The 22325-nt window shown below is 41.6% G+C and overlaps 1 protein-coding gene across 1 annotated transcript; it reads right to left on the reverse strand.

Moving 5' to 3' along the window:
* Positions 1-211: 211 nt before the first annotated feature.
* On the reverse strand, positions 212-18426 carry LOC118781112 (serine/threonine-protein kinase 17A-like). Its single transcript, XM_036534003.1, has 7 exons — positions 17969-18426; positions 12538-12750; positions 5467-5611; positions 4010-4136; positions 3851-3899; positions 3278-3457; positions 212-1829 (listed from the first exon to the last, which is right to left on the reverse strand). Exons 1-7 carry the CDS (start codon positions 18079-18081, stop codon positions 1547-1549), a joined length of 1110 nt encoding a protein of 369 aa, XP_036389896.1. The 5' UTR covers positions 18082-18426; the 3' UTR covers positions 212-1546.
* Positions 18427-22325: the final 3899 nt, after the last annotated feature.

Raw genomic sequence — 22325 nt, forward strand, 5'->3', positions numbered from 1 at the left:
AATTAATGAAAGTCACAAACAAGGAAATACAGACAATAATTTTAATTTTATATAACAACCTTTATATTTAGATACATGAACCTCAAAACATCAGAAATGGCAATAGAAAAATATTTTTTACAGAGCATTCATCTAAAAATAAAGACAAAAATATACATAACTCTTGGTTAACATTATCAGCAATTCAGACAAGTCTCAGAAAATGCATCACCTTCCTCCAAAAAGTATTTCAAAACACATTTCATGGTACTTTTGAAAGACCTATAACAAATTCACAAGAATGTCAAACAGATCTTTTCATCTGCTTTGTGATACTGCTGCATTCAAGGCTTTCTTACTGGACATCATTATCTACACAGCCTGATGAGCTGTTGAAGCTGGAAGTGCAGAGAAATAAAACATCACATATTTAAACAGTGAATATTAAGAACATTTTCATGAATATGTTTGTGACTGTACAACACTGTGTGGGGTGTACTGTCTGGCACTTGGTGGAATGTAATGAACAACATTTGCAAAATGTGACATTTGTGTGCATATGTGTATGAACATGTATACAGATTTGTGCATCCTTGAACTATACCCTTTTAAAAAGTCTTTGGTGACTGATGCCTGCCTACATAAAGATCTGTTGCTTGGTCCACTGAAAGTGCTTTGAGGCTGGATTGTCTATCAACTACAGAAGACACAGAACATTTATTAAAATCCTGGCTCTAGGTTTCAAAGGAAGTTGTCTTGATGGGACTTGAAAGAACACGATGGGGATAAAGGGTGAAACAAACAAGCATACCAACAAATAAATAAAACAAAAAAGAGCATATTACACTTGTGAAACTGCATTCTGAATGGCCTTTGTGAGGTAGATCCCATGACCATCAGTTTACCACCTGACATGTCTTTGCAATGCAAGTTCCTTCAAGCACACAGCCTGGCAAATCTGTCCACTGACCTGTCAGGACAACAGAAATGTCTGAAAATCCTCATCAACAAGCTCTCAAACAGACTTTGCTGACATGTTTGGCAACACAATAAAATGAACAAAAAATCCAGAGTGAAGCTCGCTCACAGCTAAGCTTTGATGTGATGCCTCTCGGGCAACAGACCTTCCTTTTGAAGGAAGCAGTCCAACATCTGCTTCAGGGTGGCATGGGGCTGTGAGGGACACTCAGGAGTACAAATAGAACAAAGAACAGACCACAGAAAACCTGCTCACCAGATTCTTCTCATTCAGCAGGGGGGAAAACAGAATGCTTCATCCTTTTGTTCGAGTTTGTTATTGTCTTTTTTTTAAAGCAACGAACTCCACCACAGTGCTCAAAGCTTGTGGAGGAAAATCAAGAGCAGCCTTCAGTCCTCTGAGCCTTACAACTGTTTTCAGCAAAGAGCATGACAAAGCTGTCTTCATTTACATTCAGTGCTCAAGCTGACATGTACACACATGCTGCATGAGCCATTGCACTGCACTAGGCCAGGCCAAATGGCTTCAGCCATGTTTATTTGGTATAAACTGGGTCATCATGGTACATGGGGCAACCATCAACACAGCTCAGCAGATGAGCCCCTGTTTAATTTTGGGGTGGGTGGGGAAGGGCTCGTCAAAAGCGAAGGCTCCCCTCCCTAACTTCATTTCACTGTGGCTGGAACAGAGGGTGTAAGAGGCCATGATGAGCAGCTCTGGAGATGAGGCTGGACTCTCTGGCTCGGGTTCCGATTCAGACTGTTCGGTCTCTGGCTCATCCAGGGAGGGCAGATGGCTAGATAGGAGGTGGGGGTGAGCATGCCCACTCAGCCAGGGGTGCTTCAGACACTCCTCTGCAGTGGCTCTCTTCCTGCAGACACAGAGAAGAGAAGATCCTTGTTAGTAGTGGTTATAACTGCTATAAGTTTCTCCAAACCACCTAGACAGAGTTCTCCTCATTTTTGGATTCAAGGACTGGGACGTCCTTGTTTAATGCTTACATCCCATCCACACCAATGAGCTATATTCAGTCTGAATTTCATGATATTCTGTGGTTTCTTGCACCTGCTGTTATCATGTGATGACATTCTACCCATTCTATCTTTTCTACACTATTGCCAAGCTTCTTGCAATATTTATCATGTCACAGTGAATGATTTAAGGGGAAAAATCCATCAATAGCTTCACAGAACCCATGGACATGCCCTTAAATGACATGCTACATGATTCTTGGGATACCCAATAGGTCTTTACCTCAGCATTTTTCAGATAATTTTGTTTCTGCTGCGTTATATTTTTACTGCCAGCTCCCTTGATATCAGAAGTGCCTGCAGTAGGCAGCAGTAAGCTATTCTTTTCCCTCACTTCCCTGAGTCAACACTACAATAACTACAGGTCCTGTTAGAGGAGGCCAAAGACTGAGAACGAGAGTTAGAAACCGCACGTAGACATGCACGCACTGTCCTGCCTTCCGTCATCTCTCACACGTACAGCAGAGAGCAAAGTTCCTCTTGTAATCAGAGACGGGACATGCATCATTGCCCCACTTTATTCCACATTTATGTAACATTCCACCACCTGACAGGTGAGAGGGAATTTAACCACTACCTTAACATTCAACACCTTGCACTTACTGACACCTTGTTTTCAAAGAGGCAAAAAACAAGAATGCATAATTCTCCCTTCTTTGCCTTTTACCCTCAAAAATGACTCGCACAATAAAGAATTTTCCACAGCAATCATTCACCACAAATACTTTGCAGCGATTAAACTGTGGTGTTTACGACCTGAGACCTGAGTTTACAGTGCTGGTAACAGCCTCATACTGAAACGCTACAGCTGCAGACCTGGCCTAGCTTTCTGTGCTACACACATTTTGAAAAAAGATGAACAAATTGTGCTAAAGGTGTTTTTTCTATCATGGGAACAGGAATTCTACGTTTAAATTGCAAATAACACCAAAAGCCATGTAACTGACACCTGCAAACAGCTTCACCTCTTTTAATAAGGACAGCAGTCTTCAGCACATTACAGTCTACAATAGCTAGTGTAGAGTGGCCACTCCTGCGGATAAGGTTTTAAATGTAAGTTTATTGACTGCAAAATAAAGCAAGAGGTAGGTGATAGGATAATATTGATTCATAGAATGAAACAGGACTTCATTTGCAGCTGACCCACTTTAACCCCTGCAGAGAGGTCAGAGGCCTGTCCTACTCCACACCCTTGATCACCCTGAGGGTACAAAGCCTTGTCTCTTGAGAACAAGCTGACTTAGACTTGCAAAGAGGGATCTGAGTGCTATATGGCTGCTGAGCTCACCTGGGGTTCTTGACCAGCAGTAACTTAATGAAATCGATGGCCAGGGATGACACTCCCTCAAAGACGTCCTGGGAATAGTCCACGTTGACCTGTGAGATGTTGAGGAAGGTCTCCTGTTTGTCGCCACCTAGGAAGGGGGACTCCCCGGTCAGCATGACGTAGGTCAGTACACCGATGCTCCTAAATGGGAGAGAAGAATGAGGAGGGTGAGGAGGGTCAGCCATGGGGTACCTCACTACACATACTTGCTCTCCCAATTCACGCAATTCCGTTAGCATCCTTCTCAGCAAATAGAGGTCCTAACAAGTGAGCTCACTGGCCATTATGTCAAGAAATTTGCAGTCGATATTTGGTAACAAGATAGTTGTTTTATATAGTTGTTTTGTTTTTTAGCCTTTGTTACCATCCACATACCGACTTTAAGTATTAAGTTTTAGTGAGGTTAAGCAGAATTTCCTAAACTATTCTAACAAAACCAGAGGATGGCAACCATCAGAGATTAAAGTCACAAAGGTTGCCATATTTCCACACGTCACATGGAAAAGGACCTTGGTCATGTTGGCTCATACTCACCACATGTCTGTTGCTGTGCTGATTGGTTCAAAGTTCAGGATCTCTGGTGCTGTACAAAGAAGACCAAGTTCCATTATCTCTGATGCCAAACAGAGCATTGAGGAATGCAGAGTGTTAATGGCACACGTATAACATTAACTCAGGGTGGGGCCTACTTACCTACATACTCTGGGGTGCCCACTATTTCCCGCACCTCCTTCATGTTGTCCATGCATCGGGACAGGCCAAAATCTACGATGCGGATGTCTCCCAGTGGTCGAGAGCTGGTTAGGAGTATGTTCTGAGGCTGTTGGGAGCATAGATAATGCTCATTTCTGTACATATTTGCACATCATCAGGTCAAATTACAAGGTCTTCAACAGCAACTGACAAGAATCCATGGACTGGTGGGTCACATAGTGAAGAGGGAGACATCACACACACTTTTGTGTAAGTGGCTACATTATTTTATGCGTTGTAACCTGCAATTAACCTCCTCTTCACAAATAACAAAAATACATAAATCAAATAAATCTGTTGCATTGGTTATGTTGTATTGAACATTTTGCTTGTTTTTCTTTCTGGTTTTAGCAGGTTATAAAGACCTTCTAGGAGTCAGTTTGAACACAAGTATGAGTATACAAAAATGAAAAACAAACAGTCTGCAGAATTAAATCTGATCTTAGCTTGTTTGAGCCATCTCAATGGTAAGGTCAACCTTCGCATTAAAAGTGCTGCCTAGCACACCCAGCAGCCAACTGAGGCTGTAATCCGTGTTACATCAATCTCATAGCCATGCTCACTGGTCTGGCTCATCTAATTAGAGAAGGACTATAAAAGACTTGAAGGTATTAACAACTTAATACTGTGACATACTGACTGGTGGTCCAGGCAGTGAGTAAAGTCATGACTGAGATGTTTTCATGAATGAGGCAGCAGCTTTTGCCATCCAGTTCCAAAAAATTGATGCAGCCCCCACCCCTCGGCGCTCTGCCTCCTTGCCTGTCCAAACCCAGCACATAACAAAACTTTCCATTCGCTCTACAACACAGAAGCTAAAACCGGAAGCATTCCAAAAATGTGGCTTTCATTATCACCCTGTTATGGAACAACAGAGAGAGCAGGTCAGACCCTCTGCTTTTCTAAGTTTTCCAGATTTCAGTGTGATATAACATGCTCTATAGACATCCAAAAGGCTTGTAAAAAAATAAAGTCAAGTGATTTTAAGTTTAATCTGTAGCTGTGATTAATGAACCATAACTAATAAACAAGCCAGCTGACATTTAATGAGGTACAAATTTTTAATGTTTTTTTTTGGGGGGGGCTAAACAGACATTGTCGATATAGTCTATTAGTCCTCTGCGTGGTGTCTCTAGTGGTAAATGTTGTTATTGCAACAGCTGCTGAAACTTTCAATCAGTGCATCAAGCAAAAGCAAACGACCATTTCTAGAGCTGCTTCTTACAATCCTAACAAAGAATCCAATGAAATTTATATGGACCAGAGAGGCCATATCTACTGGTAGAGTTGTTTGCCTGCTACCATCACTAAAATAAAAGAACATCCAACTGTGCCGTTTTGCTCCACCCACCCAATTGTCAGAATTGCCCTACTCTGTGCCACACTTCTCTACTGACCTTCAAATCCAAGTGGACCACATTTTTACGGTGCAGACAGGCCACGCCCATCAGGATCTGCCTCGCCAGACGGATCACATCCTGCTCTGTGAAGGCCTCGTCGTTGTCTGCCACACATTGGTTGAAGATCTCCCCACCAGCAGCACTACAGAGACAGAGGAGGGGAAAAAAAGACAGCAGCTTCAGTAACACAAACTACATACATGGACAAACAGAACCATAGATAATAAAGATGGAACTGGAATAATAAAGACAATTCACGGATTTAGAGGGCATGCATTGATTCAGCAAAAAATTATTCATAGGCTGATAGGCATTGAAGTCCATTTTCAGTTACATTAAACAGAATAAGACGCAATTTAATCTTAGCTTAATTTAAGCTTATTGTGAGCATTCAGTTTTTTTTTTTCTTCAGTTTTTCAGACAATGCAAACAAACAGCATCTCTTGCTGTATGTTACCCCAGAAGACCCTCACGCCATGTTTGTTACACAGAGCCAGAGTCCAGGTCTTCTGCAAAACAAAGGAAGTTTCTCCCCTCTCTGGAATTATGAAAGAGTAAATCACTGAATGTTCTTCCAAGAAGAACCGCACTGCCTAACTCAATTGGAAATTCTGAGGAAGACTGAAATGCCCTTCTTGCTTGTGCAACTGAATGGAATGCCACAGGAACACATCAGGCCTCAATCTCAACTGATTCAAATGCCTGGAAAGAGAGTCTTCCCAGAACCGTGTGTGACTTGGTGTGCACAGATGGGTTTCATCTGTATGAGGAATCTGTTATTGTGGCTGCGCTGCAGATGCAATGGTTACGTAACTTCACCCCACCAACTCACCACCCCCAAAACTCCTTTCCTCCTCAGCCTTTCTTTACCCCCAACTGTAAAAATAAGGGTCTTATTTGTGTGGATATCTGCACTCTCCCTCCCATGGGCATTATGAATGGGAAGGGAAAGTTTATAGTGGTGCAGTGTTTAACTGTGGTTAACCCAAATAGGCTACGAGCACCACTGAGGCCCTTTCACCTCCATGCCCTCCTATGCACGATGCTTATCTGTGGTGCCATACACAGGTATAAGTCCCCCACCGCGCCCGCGCACACACACACACACACGGACGCACACGCACACAACCACCACAAACAACATAAAGATCAAGACTGTGGGGGGGTTACTACAAATCTCAGGGGATATGTTGAAGAAAACTGAGAGCAGTTATAAAATATACAAACAAATGACTGTGCAGAGGGAGCTGCTAATGAAAAGAGAAAACAATAATTGCACTGTGCAATCACAGCATTTATATATGGTTCATTACCAATGGGAAGCCCATTTCAATAAATTTAATTTGAAAAATCTGTAGAAGCATTTCCAAGACTGCAACATGGATTCTAGAGATTGTTTTATTCCATACGGGCAGCTCTTATAATATTTATTAAAGCTCTTATTATAGTTCTTACTATAGGGACATACTATATTAAAAATTTTAACAAACAAGTTAAAACATACCAAACAATTTAGACATAGTTGCTGCTTACTGGTCATGTATGTTCAGTTATTGCAAGTAACATAGCTATAAGCAAGCTAACTAGCATGTCAGAAAACAAAAAAGTTCACAAACATCAGGCAGTTTCACTGACCAGAGAAAAGGACTCTGTGTCATTTCAGCCCATTTTCACCTTTGTGTACACCATTTTGTATTTAAAGAACAGGAAGTGAGGTGTGTATAAAGGACTTCTGCACCCCAAGATCAACCACACCCCATAAATGACAAGCAGGGAATCTGAGTGGGGGCACAGGCACAGTCTGCCTACCTGCCTCTCTCAGCCTACCTTGTTAAGGATTAAGGGCTCCTACAATAACCTATCACAGATAAGTACAAAGCACCAACTCCTTCAATGCAGTTGATTCTAGGGAGGGATATCAGTTCAGACTGACAGCTGCTAATCCCAGATCTAACTCTTGACTGGATGGCAGTCCTCAGGCTGCTTTCTCATTTGAGTGTCTTGTCCCAGAGATGCATCCAATTTTCTCCAATGAGAGCTGGAGAAGGGAACATGATGCACAATTGTGGACTGATGTTTGCCTTCTTGTCCCATCAGGGGATGTGGCTGAGAGTGGAGCGAGATGATTTCTTGAGAAAACAACTTGCATCCTGGTCTTGGGAACTGTCAACCTTGTGGACTGAGCCTGGAGAGAGTTGCCTTTTATAAAAAACCTCTCTTTCTTTGCTCTAGAGAGAGAGAGGCCACTAAGTGTGGGTTGCTTTGTTTTTTTGAAGAAGATGATAAAGGAGGGGAAAAAAGTATTTGATTAGATACTTCCCCAACAGCATGGACTTCTAATTCTATGGGCAGTGGTTTGAAGATCAAATAACACTTGACACTTAAAAGCTTAGTCTATCATTCATTAAAAAAAAAAAATCCTAGATAAACATCAAATAAGAGAGAGTAAGTTGCTGAATAGCTTTTTTAGCACACATTTTCTGACTGGGGACACAACTGCAGGCTGTATCTTGCCAGCTAAAATGGGAAAGACTAATTACGTCATTCAGTGATGTGCGTGAAACCACGATACTGAAATTCCGTGGCGGTTTGGTGTACTGAGAGGAGAGAGAAAAAAGAAAAACAATAGGTGATATAAATCGGAGATGAAGGTATTCTAGGTTACATAACACTCCTCAAAATCCCCTGAATAAAACAGGACAGATATGCAGGAGTAGATGAAAGATGGCTCAAGGAGTCAGGGACAGACAAAGTTGTTTGGCATTTATTTCAATTAAAAAGGGACTGAAAGATCAGTCAGATACTCTTAAACCTCAGGAATGCTCCTTTCAGTCTTAGAGGATCAGCCTGTTCTCTAATGTTTCACAAGAGATGAATTTTCACAAATGCACATGGTTGTTAATGGTTGTTAAGATGGCCTGAACTCAGACAGCTGCAATTAGACAAGGAAAGAGCCTAGGTTAGAAGGGGAGGGGGAGAAAATGCTACAATTTCAGATGTCCCACCCCTCAGTCAACACCAAAATGAGGAATTAACACAAGGGTCACAGCAGCTGGGTTAAAATGCCAGCGTTGACCATCCTGATGAATGTGCATTAATTTGCCCACCCAGCAGCTGTTGAGAAAATAAACCTCTTGAAGAATTCACCATTGAAATGAGGTTGTTTTCAGAGGTCACTTGTGAATGCTGATGCACCTTGAACAGCAGGCATGCACAGGGGAAGAAAATGTACAGAATGCAGGTCTTATGCCTCCACCCACAGTCACAGCCAGACTTCCAGTTAATCAGGTTTGTACAGTGGTGCCACTTCAGCATCTTCAGGCTCCTGGTCACAGAGGTGAAGCTTCCTATAACCTCCTACAATGCTGAGGACCTGTCCCAGTCACACAGGACCACATGCGTCACACTGAGGGAGCGTCCTGGCTGGAACAATCCACCACTCGGTTGTGAACACTCGCAGTAAACTGCAGCATTTTTGATGGAAGTCATTACATAGGAGGCATCTATTTCCACAGCACACAAAAGGATATGGAGACAACAATCATGATTTTGAAGCACGGCTGCAAACGTAACTCTTATAAGACAGAAGAAATGAGACTGAATGAGAGAAGGCAGACATGAGAAAGACAGTGATAATGTGAGAAAGAGGGACCCAGAAAGAGTGAGTGAGTGAGTGAGACAGACAGACAGACAGACAGACAGACAGACAGACAGACAGACAGACAGACAGACAGACAGACAGACAGACAGACAGACAGACAGAGAGAGAGAGAGAGAGAGAATTGGTGGTAGATCCGTGGCTGGGTTCCAGCATACTGTGAATGCCCGTGTTAGCCTATGTGCTGCACCCAATTAAAACAGGCAGAAATAACCTGTACAGAAATAAGCACTGCAGACTCACTGTTCTTGTACATACCTCATTAAAGCAGGAACGCTTTGTCTCAAGATTTTGGCTAATCTGATTACCAAATTGGGGACAAGTGTTGGCTGAGTAATATAGGGGTACAAAAGGGCATGGTTACAAAAAAGTAAAATGGTGACCAATCACCTCCAGTCCCCTGACAGCACAGACAAGAAACAGTCTTTTGCTGAGGAAATGATCTAGGCAACTAACTACCTAATCTCAAAGTAATCATTTTTAGTTGTGAGATACTGGAATCATATAGGTGTGTACATATGTGCAAGTATACCAAAGGCATAGCCAATAACCCCAACTTTTCATTTCTAGTTTCTAACATGGACAGACTTTCGCCTCCCTCCTGCACTGACTCTTATAAGAGTAGTTGCTGGGGTGAATATGCCATCATGCATTACAAAAGCCTTGAAGGTACATCTTGAAACACATGCAAGGCTCAGCTTTGCACTGTGCCTTCTGACAGAGGTATACAATGTCCACAGACACCAATTTCATTCAACCATCACAGATGATTCACACTAAAATACCAAACCCTCATTTTCCCCAGACAACAAGCACATAGGCATGTCAGCAAATGTCTTTTTTCAAATATGGACAGAGGCTTGAGCACAATGAAGCGAGTGATGGGAAGTCAGCGCGACTTCTCGTTTCTGCCTCTCATGCAGACTAGAGGATGTGGTTGTGGCTGTGTGTGCATGCATGCCTGTGTGTGTGTTACTGCCCTGCTTTTGAATCTGCTCAGCCTCACCACTTATGCGTAAAAGCCAAAGGAAATGGAACATTTTCACTCTGCTTTACACAGAAGTGAGCCCACACAAAGGTTACTGAACCCTGAGAAGGCTGGGTCTCTGGGGACCACAGAAGCTGACAACCCTGTAGCATATAGTTTGATGCACTCAGGGTATTTAAAGAAAAAGTTAAAAAAAAAAAAGAAAGGCAAGAATACATAGAGCTGAGCCATTCGGACTAACCCATTTCAGAGAATAACCCCACAAATGCTCTTGGAGAGAAACCCCAAAAGCATAGGAGTGCAAGGCGAGGGCAGCATGTGACACCTTTGCCTCATCTAAGACAGCATGTGGAAAGCTGTTGACAAAGTACACAGGATACACTGGGCTATAAACAGAGTTTCACAATGGCAGATGATGGAGACTCGTCATTCAGACAGAGCGGCGTCTGGTATGGTTCCGGGAGAGAGCCTGGATGGTGCTCTTGCCCCAGAGCTCTGCAGCCAGGAAATATTCTGCACCTGAGAGAACCATGGGAGCTTTCTGTATTTCAGTCATGCAGGGGTGACCTGAAAGCTCAGCTTCCATTTTCACAGTTTCAACAGTGCTACCAGTGTGTATTCCACCATTAGCAAATCATAGCAATTTCAGACATTCAAACATTTTCATGCCAGAGTAATAAGAATTCCAAAAGCCAGGAAGCACTTGGTGCTCCTCCAACTTCATACATCCACATCTAGAACATACTTCAATCAGAGCATTTTCATGCAGAGGTTACTGGTTTATTTCAGCCTTGCAGGAAGGAACATGTTAACAGTTGCTAACACCACAGGATCACAGTCTAACTCCATCTTTAAGTTTACCAAAGCTGCATGATAGAAAAACCTCATCAGCAGCATTAATGATATCCATTCACTTAAGTCAGCTGTATACACCAGTGAACACTGATGCTCTCTGCAGAAAAAAAAATCTACCCAAGACAATCTTGATGATAGTCACGCATGTATGTAAAACCAGTTCAGCAAATTTTCTTTTCTACCTTATAAGGAAAGAAGATGCTTGTCTGAGACAGCAGTGGTTTAGAGGTGAGTCGAGTAACATGCTGTGACAATCTCTGAAAAAAAGCCACACTGAGGATGTCGGAGTTTCTGAACTTAAGATCTAATCTCTTATTTCTCATTAACGAAACCCAAGTGTTTTGTGGGCTGCATCCTGTCAGTGTAAGCCATTTTCATCATCTGTATGCTTGATGGTGGTGGTGAAGGACAATCAATCAGTAAAATCAAAACTTTACAGAATGGAGAGTAGATGTTGTGAATGGCCTTAGATTGCCTTTCTTTCCCACTGATTGAACGGTTTAAACATTCCCACTGTTTGAACATTATCATTTCTTTGGATATTCCTGGCAAGAACACTGAGGCACCAGTCTGTAAAAATGCAAAGTTGCCCCTTTGATCCTATGACCCTTCAGAGCCATAATTTTGCCTGCTTCTAGAAACTGTACAGGCTATATGAAGCAATTTACATTTGTATTGTATAATCTAGTTAAATTTGCCACTTTTTAAGGAAGATGTTTTTCATGATTGGATGTCATTTCAAAAGACTCAGTACATTGATATGTACCATGCTACCTCAAGGAGGCAGTTAAAGCCAGCTAACAGCCCTTTTATTTGGTCACTGAACCAGTAAAGAGTTTATAAGTTGGAACCACTATGTTTACCATAGCAAAATGTCTGATAACAGCAGAATCAATACCCAAGAGAGCCATTCCCAAAAGTCGTGTTCTAAGAAAGATTTCCAGGCATTCTGATATGACGCAAATTCCTTCTCGATGATTATTTGAGTTACAGGACTGGAAATTTGTTTGAGGAGAAAGCTCTAAAAATAAACAATGTGTTGGCCTGTTATTTCTTGTTTGTTATTATTTCCTGTCTATGATTACTGAACTGGAAAACACACAAGTCTCCAACATACTCTTGCAGTACAGTCTTTTCCATTGAAAGCAAAAGCAAATTCATTGCAGATGAACTGAGATATTTATGAGCAGGATTTCATGAGGGAGCTAGGGGACAGGTTAAAGGTCAGATTAATAAGCCTTTTACCACAACATACTAAATCATGCCAATGTTTCTAGAAATTCATCACAAACTTTTTCTGCAATTGCAGAAAAAGTAAACATCATGTAAACATTGATATAGGAAACCAGCAACCACATAGCATTTCATTAAACCATGAGAGCAGTGATATGCATTAGCTGTGAATACACCTTCAGCATTTTTTCCTCCACAACCCAATGGAATTTCACAATAGAAATGCTAGTGAGGAGCAGTATCTGTGTGGTACTGATGAGAGATGTGGACATTTCACTTTTGGATGTGTCCATGTGTTTTCACTGTCCTGTTGCTTGCGTGGGAAGACACTTACCATTCCAGCACTAGAATAATCTCGGAGGTGTCCTCGTAGACCTCATGCAGAGACACAACAAAGGGGTTGGACTTGGCGGACTCCAAGACAGCAATCTCGTGGATGATGTCCATGCGACAGTCCTCTCCCTTTCGCCGCTTGCGCAGGAACTTGGCAGCATGCTCCTTCCCTGTTGCCTTCTCAATGCACTTCTTCACCACAGCAAACTTCCCCCTGGGGAGAGCGTGGAGAGAAACAGGCTGAGACCTATTTACAAAGGAATATGCCTACTTGTTCTGCTTATTAGTGGTGAACTGAACTGAATCTTAATACAGTTTTTTTTAACAGTAGTTGCACAAACATTTTCTCAAACGTGATATTGTTAGTTTTGGGAACAGTGGTTTCTTCAGTGACACTTAAGGTCTGACCTTCTCACGTATTTAGGCTTACTGGAAGGTATTAGAGAGGTCATTTAACAAAGACGTCTGGGGGCAAAGTGAAGGACTTATTGTGAGTAAACCATGAGTGAAGGCTGGTGCTTAACTTTGTATCCTGATGTGAAGTTTAAAAAACATGGCTCAAAAACAAGGCTGTAGTGTTGACTGCAGATCTGAAACTCCAGCAGGTATGATCTACTTGCTGAACATAGCAGATCAATGATGGAGCAAGGATGAAACACTCTAGGTCAGAGGGAAATATCCATAGAAAAGGGTATGCAAACAAGCTTGGAGAGGTCTGCACCACACAGCAGCTGTTTCACTGCTTTGAAGAGAACCGAAAAGAATTCAAGCTGGCTGGAAAAGGTGGCACGTCGCAATTCACAACGAAGAGGTAGATCCACTACCCTTGGGATGGCAGGGCCTGGTGTCCTGTTTAAGCATGATTTTAGCAGATAATTAAGTAACCAGTGAAGATTCCCCACACAAATAGCACTGCAAGTTGGGGAGTTTCTTGCAGGTCTTTTGAATGACAGCTTGCTCTTCTACAGAATCAGACCCTCCTTCTATTCACCACTCCCTGTAGCCACCCTGTAGACATCACTGCACAGGAAACAGAGTCTGACACTTGAAAGATAAGGGGGACAGTTGAGCTTGACTGTCTGTTGAGGGACCAGGGAGTGATAAGACCACAGTTAACTGGTGCACAGAACAATGCACCGTTTTTAGTGTAGAGTCTACACTACATTAAGAGAGTACACTCTCTTAGTACGGACAGTGCTTGCTGCTACCATTTACTGTGGTGGCAATTACCACAAAGAAGAAAAAGAAAATCAAAATGATTATGTTCCCCTTCATTTCACAATTCACAGATTTGGAGAAGATACCACAGGAGAATTTCTGTTAAGTGAGAAGCAATTCTGAGAGGCACATGCCCCTGATGAAAATGCCAGTCCCATGGCCACATATCCATTTCCTGAATTCCTCTAACTCATAAAAGAAACAAATGGAATTCCCAACACCTCCATCCAGACCTGTGGTGAGGCCTGACCCACTTATGGCCGTCACACAATTGGCCTTCACAAGGCTGGTGAGGGACACTGCTGCCCCTGGTCTAGGACCACCCAGTGCACTGTGGCTGGCTGCTTGTTAGAGGCCTACAACTACCTGAATGGGACACCAATCATAAAAACAAAGTTGTAGCCTCCCCCCTCTGCTTACCAAGGCAGGCGAGTCCATCAGAAGGCTACCGGTACTCAAAGCCAAGTCTAGTGATGATAGGGGGCTGTGGCTGGAGGTTGCCTCCCTAATATCTATTAGTTACGGCGCTATAGATTGCTTTGTGGAGCTGTCGCAGTTAGGAAGAACTGACTGTGTGGAGAGAGTGACAGATTGCTCCAGGGTGTTCCTCATGGTTCTACCCTAAGCCTCTCAAAGAATTCCCAGCAGGGGGGGATGCTGAGAGGTGTGGGGCCTCTCCTCACTCAGTTGGATTACAGAGCTTGTCTCTTTGACACATATCATGAATCTAAATAAGAATGGACAAACCCCCAGGTGTTTACAAAAAAACATCTCTGCCTTGTCTGTTGACTGCAAAGCTTTGCAGATAGAGCAAAATCAAATCTGAACTCTGAGCTAAGAATCAAGTGGACATTCAGCTTTGCAGCAGCAAAGTAATCTCTGGTACCAGCTCAAAATTTGCTGTAGCAGACCATTCCCACAGGCTTTTTCATCTTTGGAATTGGAAATTAAGAACCTGTTGCTAATTTACATTTGGACACATCAAAAATCAAGACTGCAATTATGAGAGGAGTTCAAACAGTGACACAAGGACAAAGGTAGCTGTGAGAACCCAGGTCTATCGCACAGCACATAGAGGTATTTGGTTCCCTTGTTGGAAGAACTTGGTCTCCCCTCAAGCGCAGGGAGAGTTAATTCTTCAAACTCTAGAGAGTTGCTTTAAAGCAGGCAGGGGCATATGGGCCAGCACTGTAAAAGAATCTGTTTTAAGCTCCAGGGTGTTGGTGTTACTGGAAAATTTAGTGTGAAAATGAAAGCTTAGTCTTGAGACAGACACTTCTTTTCCCTTCAGGTAACAAAAATAACTGCAGTTTTTCTCGTCATTTACACAAACTATGCCTGACGCTTGCACATTGAGGTTTCACACTGTAAAAGCATCTTGCAGCACTCATCATTCTATAACAATGCATAATCATAAAAGGACCCTGAAGGTCACCACAAAATGTCTGAGTGTCCACAAAGACAGTATGACCCAGAAACAAAGATGACGACATCTATCTTAGACATGTTTTCCTGTAGAGATCTGCATTTTCAGTGTCTCTCAGAAGGACTGAGTCATGTCTGAAAAGCTTTAGCTGTCATCAGCCACTCTCATGCTTGGAAGACATGAAACTCCACTCTACATTCTCACATGTCTAGGCAGACACTAGGCGCACAGAGGGATCAAACACCCACACTATAGGGTAAGAACTGTGCCATGCAATGCTCTAATTTTGTAAATTTAAATGAACAATAATGCATGTAAGAGTAAAATGAGGAGTTCCATTAACCTTAATTCAAGAGTTTAACCTACCCCCAAGCTGGAGTTATGCAACAGAGATGGTCCTGATATGACCTGTCAAACCCACAATTCAGTCTAACTGATAACACATTGAAGCTCTTCAATGAATTGTGTGCAATCCAAGCCTGCATTCAGTCACCTCACTGAAAGCGGTCAAAGAATAAAGAAAAGGGTGAAGTCAGACAACCTTCTGTCTGCTCTGCAGTCCCTGGAGGTCAACAAAATTCCCTCAAAACATACGGGCCACCGCTCTCCAATAATAATGAAGCAAGTTAAAAGAGTACAAATGCAATCCAGGGTTAGATTTTGCGTAGCAAGTCCAATGCATTCCTGAGTTTAGGATATGCATCTAGAAGGTATGTGCACAAACAAATAATTGTGTCACAGACCCCATATCTATTCATTAAACTGGAAATCTGCTTAACCTAATGACGCATTGAAGAAGGTCAAAGCCATCTCTTTTAATTCACTTGACGAGTGAACAGTCACTGGAAGAATAATAACACCTTCATCAGCCATGGGACCATTTACCTTACAGCAGCAGACCAAACAGTGTAGACCCAGGTGTTAGGGTGAATGGATAGGTGTGTGCATGCGTGTGTGCATGTGTGTGTGTGTGTGTGTGTGTGTGTACAGTGTGTATACTATAGATGACGAGTAGGCAGAGGTCTGCAGTAGGGGAGGATTACATGTAGGATTCACAGTAGGTATTACAGAGTCAAGATAGCTATTAACATCCCTCCTCCCTCTATTACGGTTTGTCTAATCTTGACAAGCTACTCTCCTGGCATCAGCGCATCTTGCATTCCTGCAATTAATGAGATTTAGTGGCTGAACCTGAGGGTGCTGGCAGGGCAGAGGTGGGGGTGGTGTTGGTGGCTACAGAGCCAGAGAGCCCTGGCTGCTTGCCCAGGATGTCCCATGATGTCCCACAAAGAAATCTCAGCAATCAGCTGGAGTGGAAGGGCATATTTAGTAAGTCCATGTTATACCACTGAGGGAAAAAAAATCAACTTCCCAATGACTTCAAACAAGGTTCCAAGTATAGACAACTCACTGTGGTATTGAAAAGTGTATAAAGAAATTGAGCCCTGACTGTTCGTTTTAACTCAAAAACACAAAATGCATGTTGAGAGAATGGCCCATTCGTTGTTTAAGGTGAACTTCATAATACTTCCCTTGAGTGCCTACTTAAGCATTTGGTTTCATCTGCATTGCAAGGCACACACAGATGTCTAATAAATGACAGGGGGTCTGAACATACTTGATTCCACTGCTCACCCAACACAGAATGTGACTTGCAAGAAAAAACAAAACAAAACTTTGCAAACATAAACCTGGCAGGAGTACTATTATGGCTCTAGCATAAGCAGTGGATAAGCAGAAACAATGTCCTCTGTATTATTAATATACATGTGCCAGTGCTAGAGTCCCCTGCACAGGAAAATAAGAGATCTAAGAGGCTTAATATGGAATGAAACAGGCAAAGGGAAAAATGGTGAATTATTTTTCCTGCAGTCAATAGGCTTGCAAAAACAGTTTGAGTGTTATAATAAGCGAAAGTGACCCTCGCCAATAAATCCTGCCCCAGAGCAGAGGCGAGATTACTTGACAAATGGTTTGCTTACACAAAGTCCCAATGTTCCGAGAAGTTATTCTATCTTATCTATGATCACTCCCCTATAATGCCCACATCAGCTTCCTTCGCAATGTGTAGAATGCTCATTCATGGTAGACAGTAGATAAACTGAACATTACCCTGTCAATTAGGCTTTGATTTCTTTTCTATCACAGCTTAAACTGCGTTGTTTAAAATAAAATTAAATGAATGAATGAATGAATAAATAAATAAGTTTTTGAGAGCTGACATGAAGCCATATGGCTGTGACATTTGGGAAGCTGGTCAGTGCAGAATTTCACACTGACCCCTACAACAATCTTTAGGACAATCTAAGCACTGATAAGATATTTTAAGCCCCAAATAAACTTCAGATGATAACCTACACACATACACACATCAAAGTCTTCACCTGTACTTGTGCCAAAACCAAACAACCTTAAAAAAATACAAATACAACCAACAATTTGTGTGTGTGTGTGTGTGTGTGTAAAACAGTGAACAGAAAACAAACACTTAGTATGTGAGTGCAGAAAATCCCGGCTGCATGGAGCATCGGACGGGGCTTCTCAGCTATTGATAAAATACCGTTCCAAACGTGCAATATGAGTACCAGGTAATGAGCTCCATTTATCACTACGACGCTGACTTTTTTTGTGAACAATTTTCAGCTGACCCATTCTGATTGCTACTACAGAGATGCACCACCAGCAGCTCAAAGACTGCGACATTAATACAGGATAGCCTGAAATATCATCCTACTAAATAATCATGCACAGCTTGGGCATGTATAGCATAAGCAACCTTATTACATACCTGCCCAATTCTTTGCCAACCAGGTCGTAATTGCTCTTAAACGAGTCAGTCCTTATCCGCATCTGAATATTTGACACCATTCCGTTCTTGTTCATCATCCTTGAATCTGGCATTTCAGTCCAGCAGCAGGTTAGACTCACCTATCTACCAGCGTTTTACTACTGAAGTCGGTTCCCTTGGCACTCACTAATTAACTAAACGAGTTAATGCAGCAATAATTAGCAAGCGCAGTCAGCTGAAGAGGTAAATACAACGGGAAGATTTAGCACACTAGCAAACTAAAGTATTTACAACTTCTTATTCAGCGCACTCGTTCTAAATCATGTGCCAGAGAGACCGATTTCTGGGGAGAGAAAAAATAAATACAACCAACAATGCTAAAAATCCACCTACTCCGACATTACTTCAAAGTCGTTTACTACTTATCTGTTTTAAGAGAAGAACGCTAGCTTGTAACCTGCCTCACATCCCAAACACAAAGCAACCTTCAGAGCCAGCCTTCTTTAATGACGCTATCGTCCACCATCCAATTAGAGAGTTTTGATATGCATAGGGGCGGGGACAGGCAAGTCCACGTTTTTATGGGTCCAATTGAGTAGAGTTCAGCACGTACTAGAATACAAATGTAAGCACTGTATAAAAGGTTCACACATAAAAATCTAAATATAATTTAATATACGTTGTTTGTAACCATTTGATTGTAATAAATATGTAATCTCAATCTGTTTTTATTACTTGTAAATGCAAAGTCCATACAACAAAGTTTTATTTACAGTATTGGAATTCGCTTCCTTTATGTTTTCTTCGGCAATGGTGTACTAAATTATTAAATTCATAGTCGCAATCGACGAACGACAAAAGAGGGGGGGGGGGGGGGGGGGGGGAGTTACGTTGGCTAGACTAGTGTTCCAACTAAAGTGATGTTTCCCAGCTCTGGTCCAGGCAGAAAGTGTTTTAAAAGGTCTCAGTTAATTAGGTATCACTGAGCTGTTAATTGAATACTGACCTGGAGCTGACGTCACTGAATAGGCAGCATATCTGGTGTTAATCCCTCATTACATTTGTGGGCTGAAGGAAGAGTGTTTGATCTAAATGACGGATACAAGGTAACAGTGTTTCTGCCCATTCTTTCTATTCACTGGAACCATTTAAGTACGTGAATAAAACGGGCAAGTGTTTGGCTTTATTTATTAATAAAGTAATTATTCATTGGTTGCTAAATGGGTGGTAGAGAAATAACTGCCTGACCAAACACAATTAATTTCACATCTTCCCCAAAATCTGTTCGGGGGAACTATTGACTAAAATATGTTGATTTAACAACATATCATGCTTGTCTTTATCAGCACAAACACACTCTCGACAGAATACTATTTTCGGAAAGAATCTACTAGCAGGCTAAATGCTTGTGCCAAACAAAGATCAGTATTCAGTTAACAAATGTTAATTAAGTGAGCACTCATCTGGAACAAAAATCGGCATGCTCTATGTGTATCCAGGCCTAGCATGATAAAACACTGGCAGTCATACTTCTGAATGATGGAGAACACAGTGTAAAAGTGGTGCCGAGTAAAATTATGATTATGATTATATCCCTTTACTGCACACTGCTCATTAGTCAGCATTATTTTTAATGCGACAGTTTTTGGGGCAGCTTCACTAAAGTGTACCGTGGTGTCTTTGTCCTAGGGTGCATCTACCAGAAAAGATTTCAGGGAAAAGAGGTAATAAACCGGAAAGCATGATGAACATTCTCATACTTACGAAGTAATTGGTGTTTACAGCAAGCAAGCTGGCAAGAGAGCAAAGACCTGAGTACTGGGAAATGTTTCATTAGACAGTCGAAAAAATGTGGGTGTGTTGTACAGGCCACATACTAGCTGGTACCTTGATAATGATGTTGACGACAAGGAGAGTTTGGGATAGCTTTAGCCACATGTGAGAAGCCATTCCTAATTAAAACAAATCAAAACTACATTTACAACTGTCACTGAGAAGAAAGTACACATATAAGTGTTGTAACTGCATCATGGCTAATGGTAGGAATAATTCAGCAGCCTCTCGATGATGACAGCTTCATCATGCATTTTAGCTTTCAATTTTCCTTCAGAATGTATACTGAAAAAGAATAGACACTCATGCATGCACACACATTCATAAACATGCACAAGGAAAATGGCAGTTATGCAGTTATTTCTGTTTCATCATGTAAATACTGTACATTCAGCATATCCTGAACACACTGGAAACAGGACAGATACAGGGGACTCTTTTTGACCTCAAATGTATGATTTTTAAGGTTACCAAAGCTAATTTCTATTGCTGCAAACAGAATCCAGAAAGAGGCATTGAAAGTGAACATTCCAGCAGCCTGTGAAGCCATTAACCCAAGTAATGACAGGTTACATAACTTTGTCATGCTTTCTAAAATTGTTACCTTAAGTCTGTAAGTGTTCCAAGTTGTGACCCTTTGGCTGCCCTGCTGTTGACGAGAGGTCAGGGTTCAGACAGGCCACATTGGTGAGTGCTCAACTAGTCCCTAGAGCATCTCCAAACACATACCAGCAAATTAGCCTGCCAGTCCACAGTCAGACTTGCATACATATGGGAAGTTCACCCATAACCCAGAGCTCTAAAAGCATTCTGATCCAGAACAATGAGCTCAGGCTGAAGCTTTCAGTGAAATACTTGCTTTGTTTGACTGACTTATGACAATTTTTTGAACAATGGATCTTGGGTGTTGTTTTGGATATTTGCCGATGAGTGAGTAGCTAGTCTATTGTCATTTCTGTGTATGTGATCATACTGTGGGCTTAAATCTTTGAATTGGCAATGGAGTGCAAGACTTTTTGTTCTTCCTTGAGATTTGCTGATAGGCTGGAACAATGTAAGGTTTCTGTAAGAAAATACATCTATGAATCTCATCTTATATATTGCAATGTACAATCCATATATAGAGATGGCACTACCTAGGGGATACTAAGAGGACATAGTTATGACTAAATTCCCCACTATATTTTTTGTAAATAAACTAGTTTTCACAACAGATAGCCTTTTGTTTTCACAGTTGGAGATGTTCTCTTTCTAAATAGGGCCCTCTAATGAAATGATTATATAAGTTTTTTTCTTTCCTCTTGAGATCATGTGATATGTCCATTGGCGGGTGTTCCATGAGGACTGGGAGGAACCCAGTGGGGGAAATGAGGGTTTTCTTTTATTATTTTCAGACAGTGCTGATGTTTGACTTTCCCTTTCTCTCTTACAGAACATGATGACCTGGTTTTAAGCTAATAAGCCAGCCTATTAGCTGGTGGATCCATGCCTGTCTAAAGGTGGGTGCTTGCCTTCTGGCAAATGGGATATCGGGGGCAGGTATTGCATTTCACACACAGTACCACATCTTATGAAATGACAGTAACAATGAAGAATACCTGCATTTCCTGCACAACATTCACCTTACTGACATTAATCCATGTGCTACATTGTACCTGTGTCTCCCGGTTATGAAATGTGGTGCCTTTGGTGTTCAGTGTTCAATGTTGGAAACCTGCCCCTCCCTAACTGAAATTCTCCAAAATATACTTAGCTTTTTTTAGACAGTATGTTATGGAGTAATCAGACTAAATTAAAAGTTCAGGGCATATCAGACAATCACATGCACCAGTGGGATATGTGGGAAATAAAGCTGTATTGTATACACTGAGTTGTATATATAATGTGACATCATGAATACTATTTGAAAAGAAATATCTTTTAGGAATAGCTCAGGCATGCTGTGCTGTAAATTGAGTGTTAACACAATGTGAAAGAAAGCCATCACCTTTCTCCCAAAACTGTTTGTTCCATTGTCACTTTGTTGAATGTTTAAGGGTTGCTGGTTCTCCGGTTTCAACTCTGTCAACAATTGAACTTGTTTTTACATCTATTTCTTCTGAACAGGTTAATTGCTTGTGATTGTCCACAATTAAAACATACATGACAACCAGCCCATTAGTTAACAAGTCACATCTGCCTAATTAAAGGCCTAGTAAATACAATGGTGTGGCTGGAGAACAGGGGGCTTACTTTTGTCAGTTGACTGTGTGTGAAAACTGGTTTTATTTGTTGTTGTTTTTTAAATAAATTATTGGTTTTCTGAATATTTCTTCTGGTTCATTTCTGTGAGATGTGTTGGCCAGCTTCTTCACACACAACAATAATTCTATTGACAACCACTGATAAAAAATGGTGCTACCATCAATATTCATTGCAGCATATTTATACAGTGAAGCTGAATTTCTCTCTGCCATTATTCCTACAGCCCATCTGCTATTCTGTATTTCTCATCGCCAAGAAAGGATATACTGGTAGATGCATT

The sequence above is a fragment of the Megalops cyprinoides genome, chromosome 1, assembly GCF_013368585.1.
Source record: "Megalops cyprinoides isolate fMegCyp1 chromosome 1, fMegCyp1.pri, whole genome shotgun sequence".
NCBI classification, from domain to species: Eukaryota; Metazoa; Chordata; class Actinopteri; order Elopiformes; family Megalopidae; genus Megalops; species Megalops cyprinoides.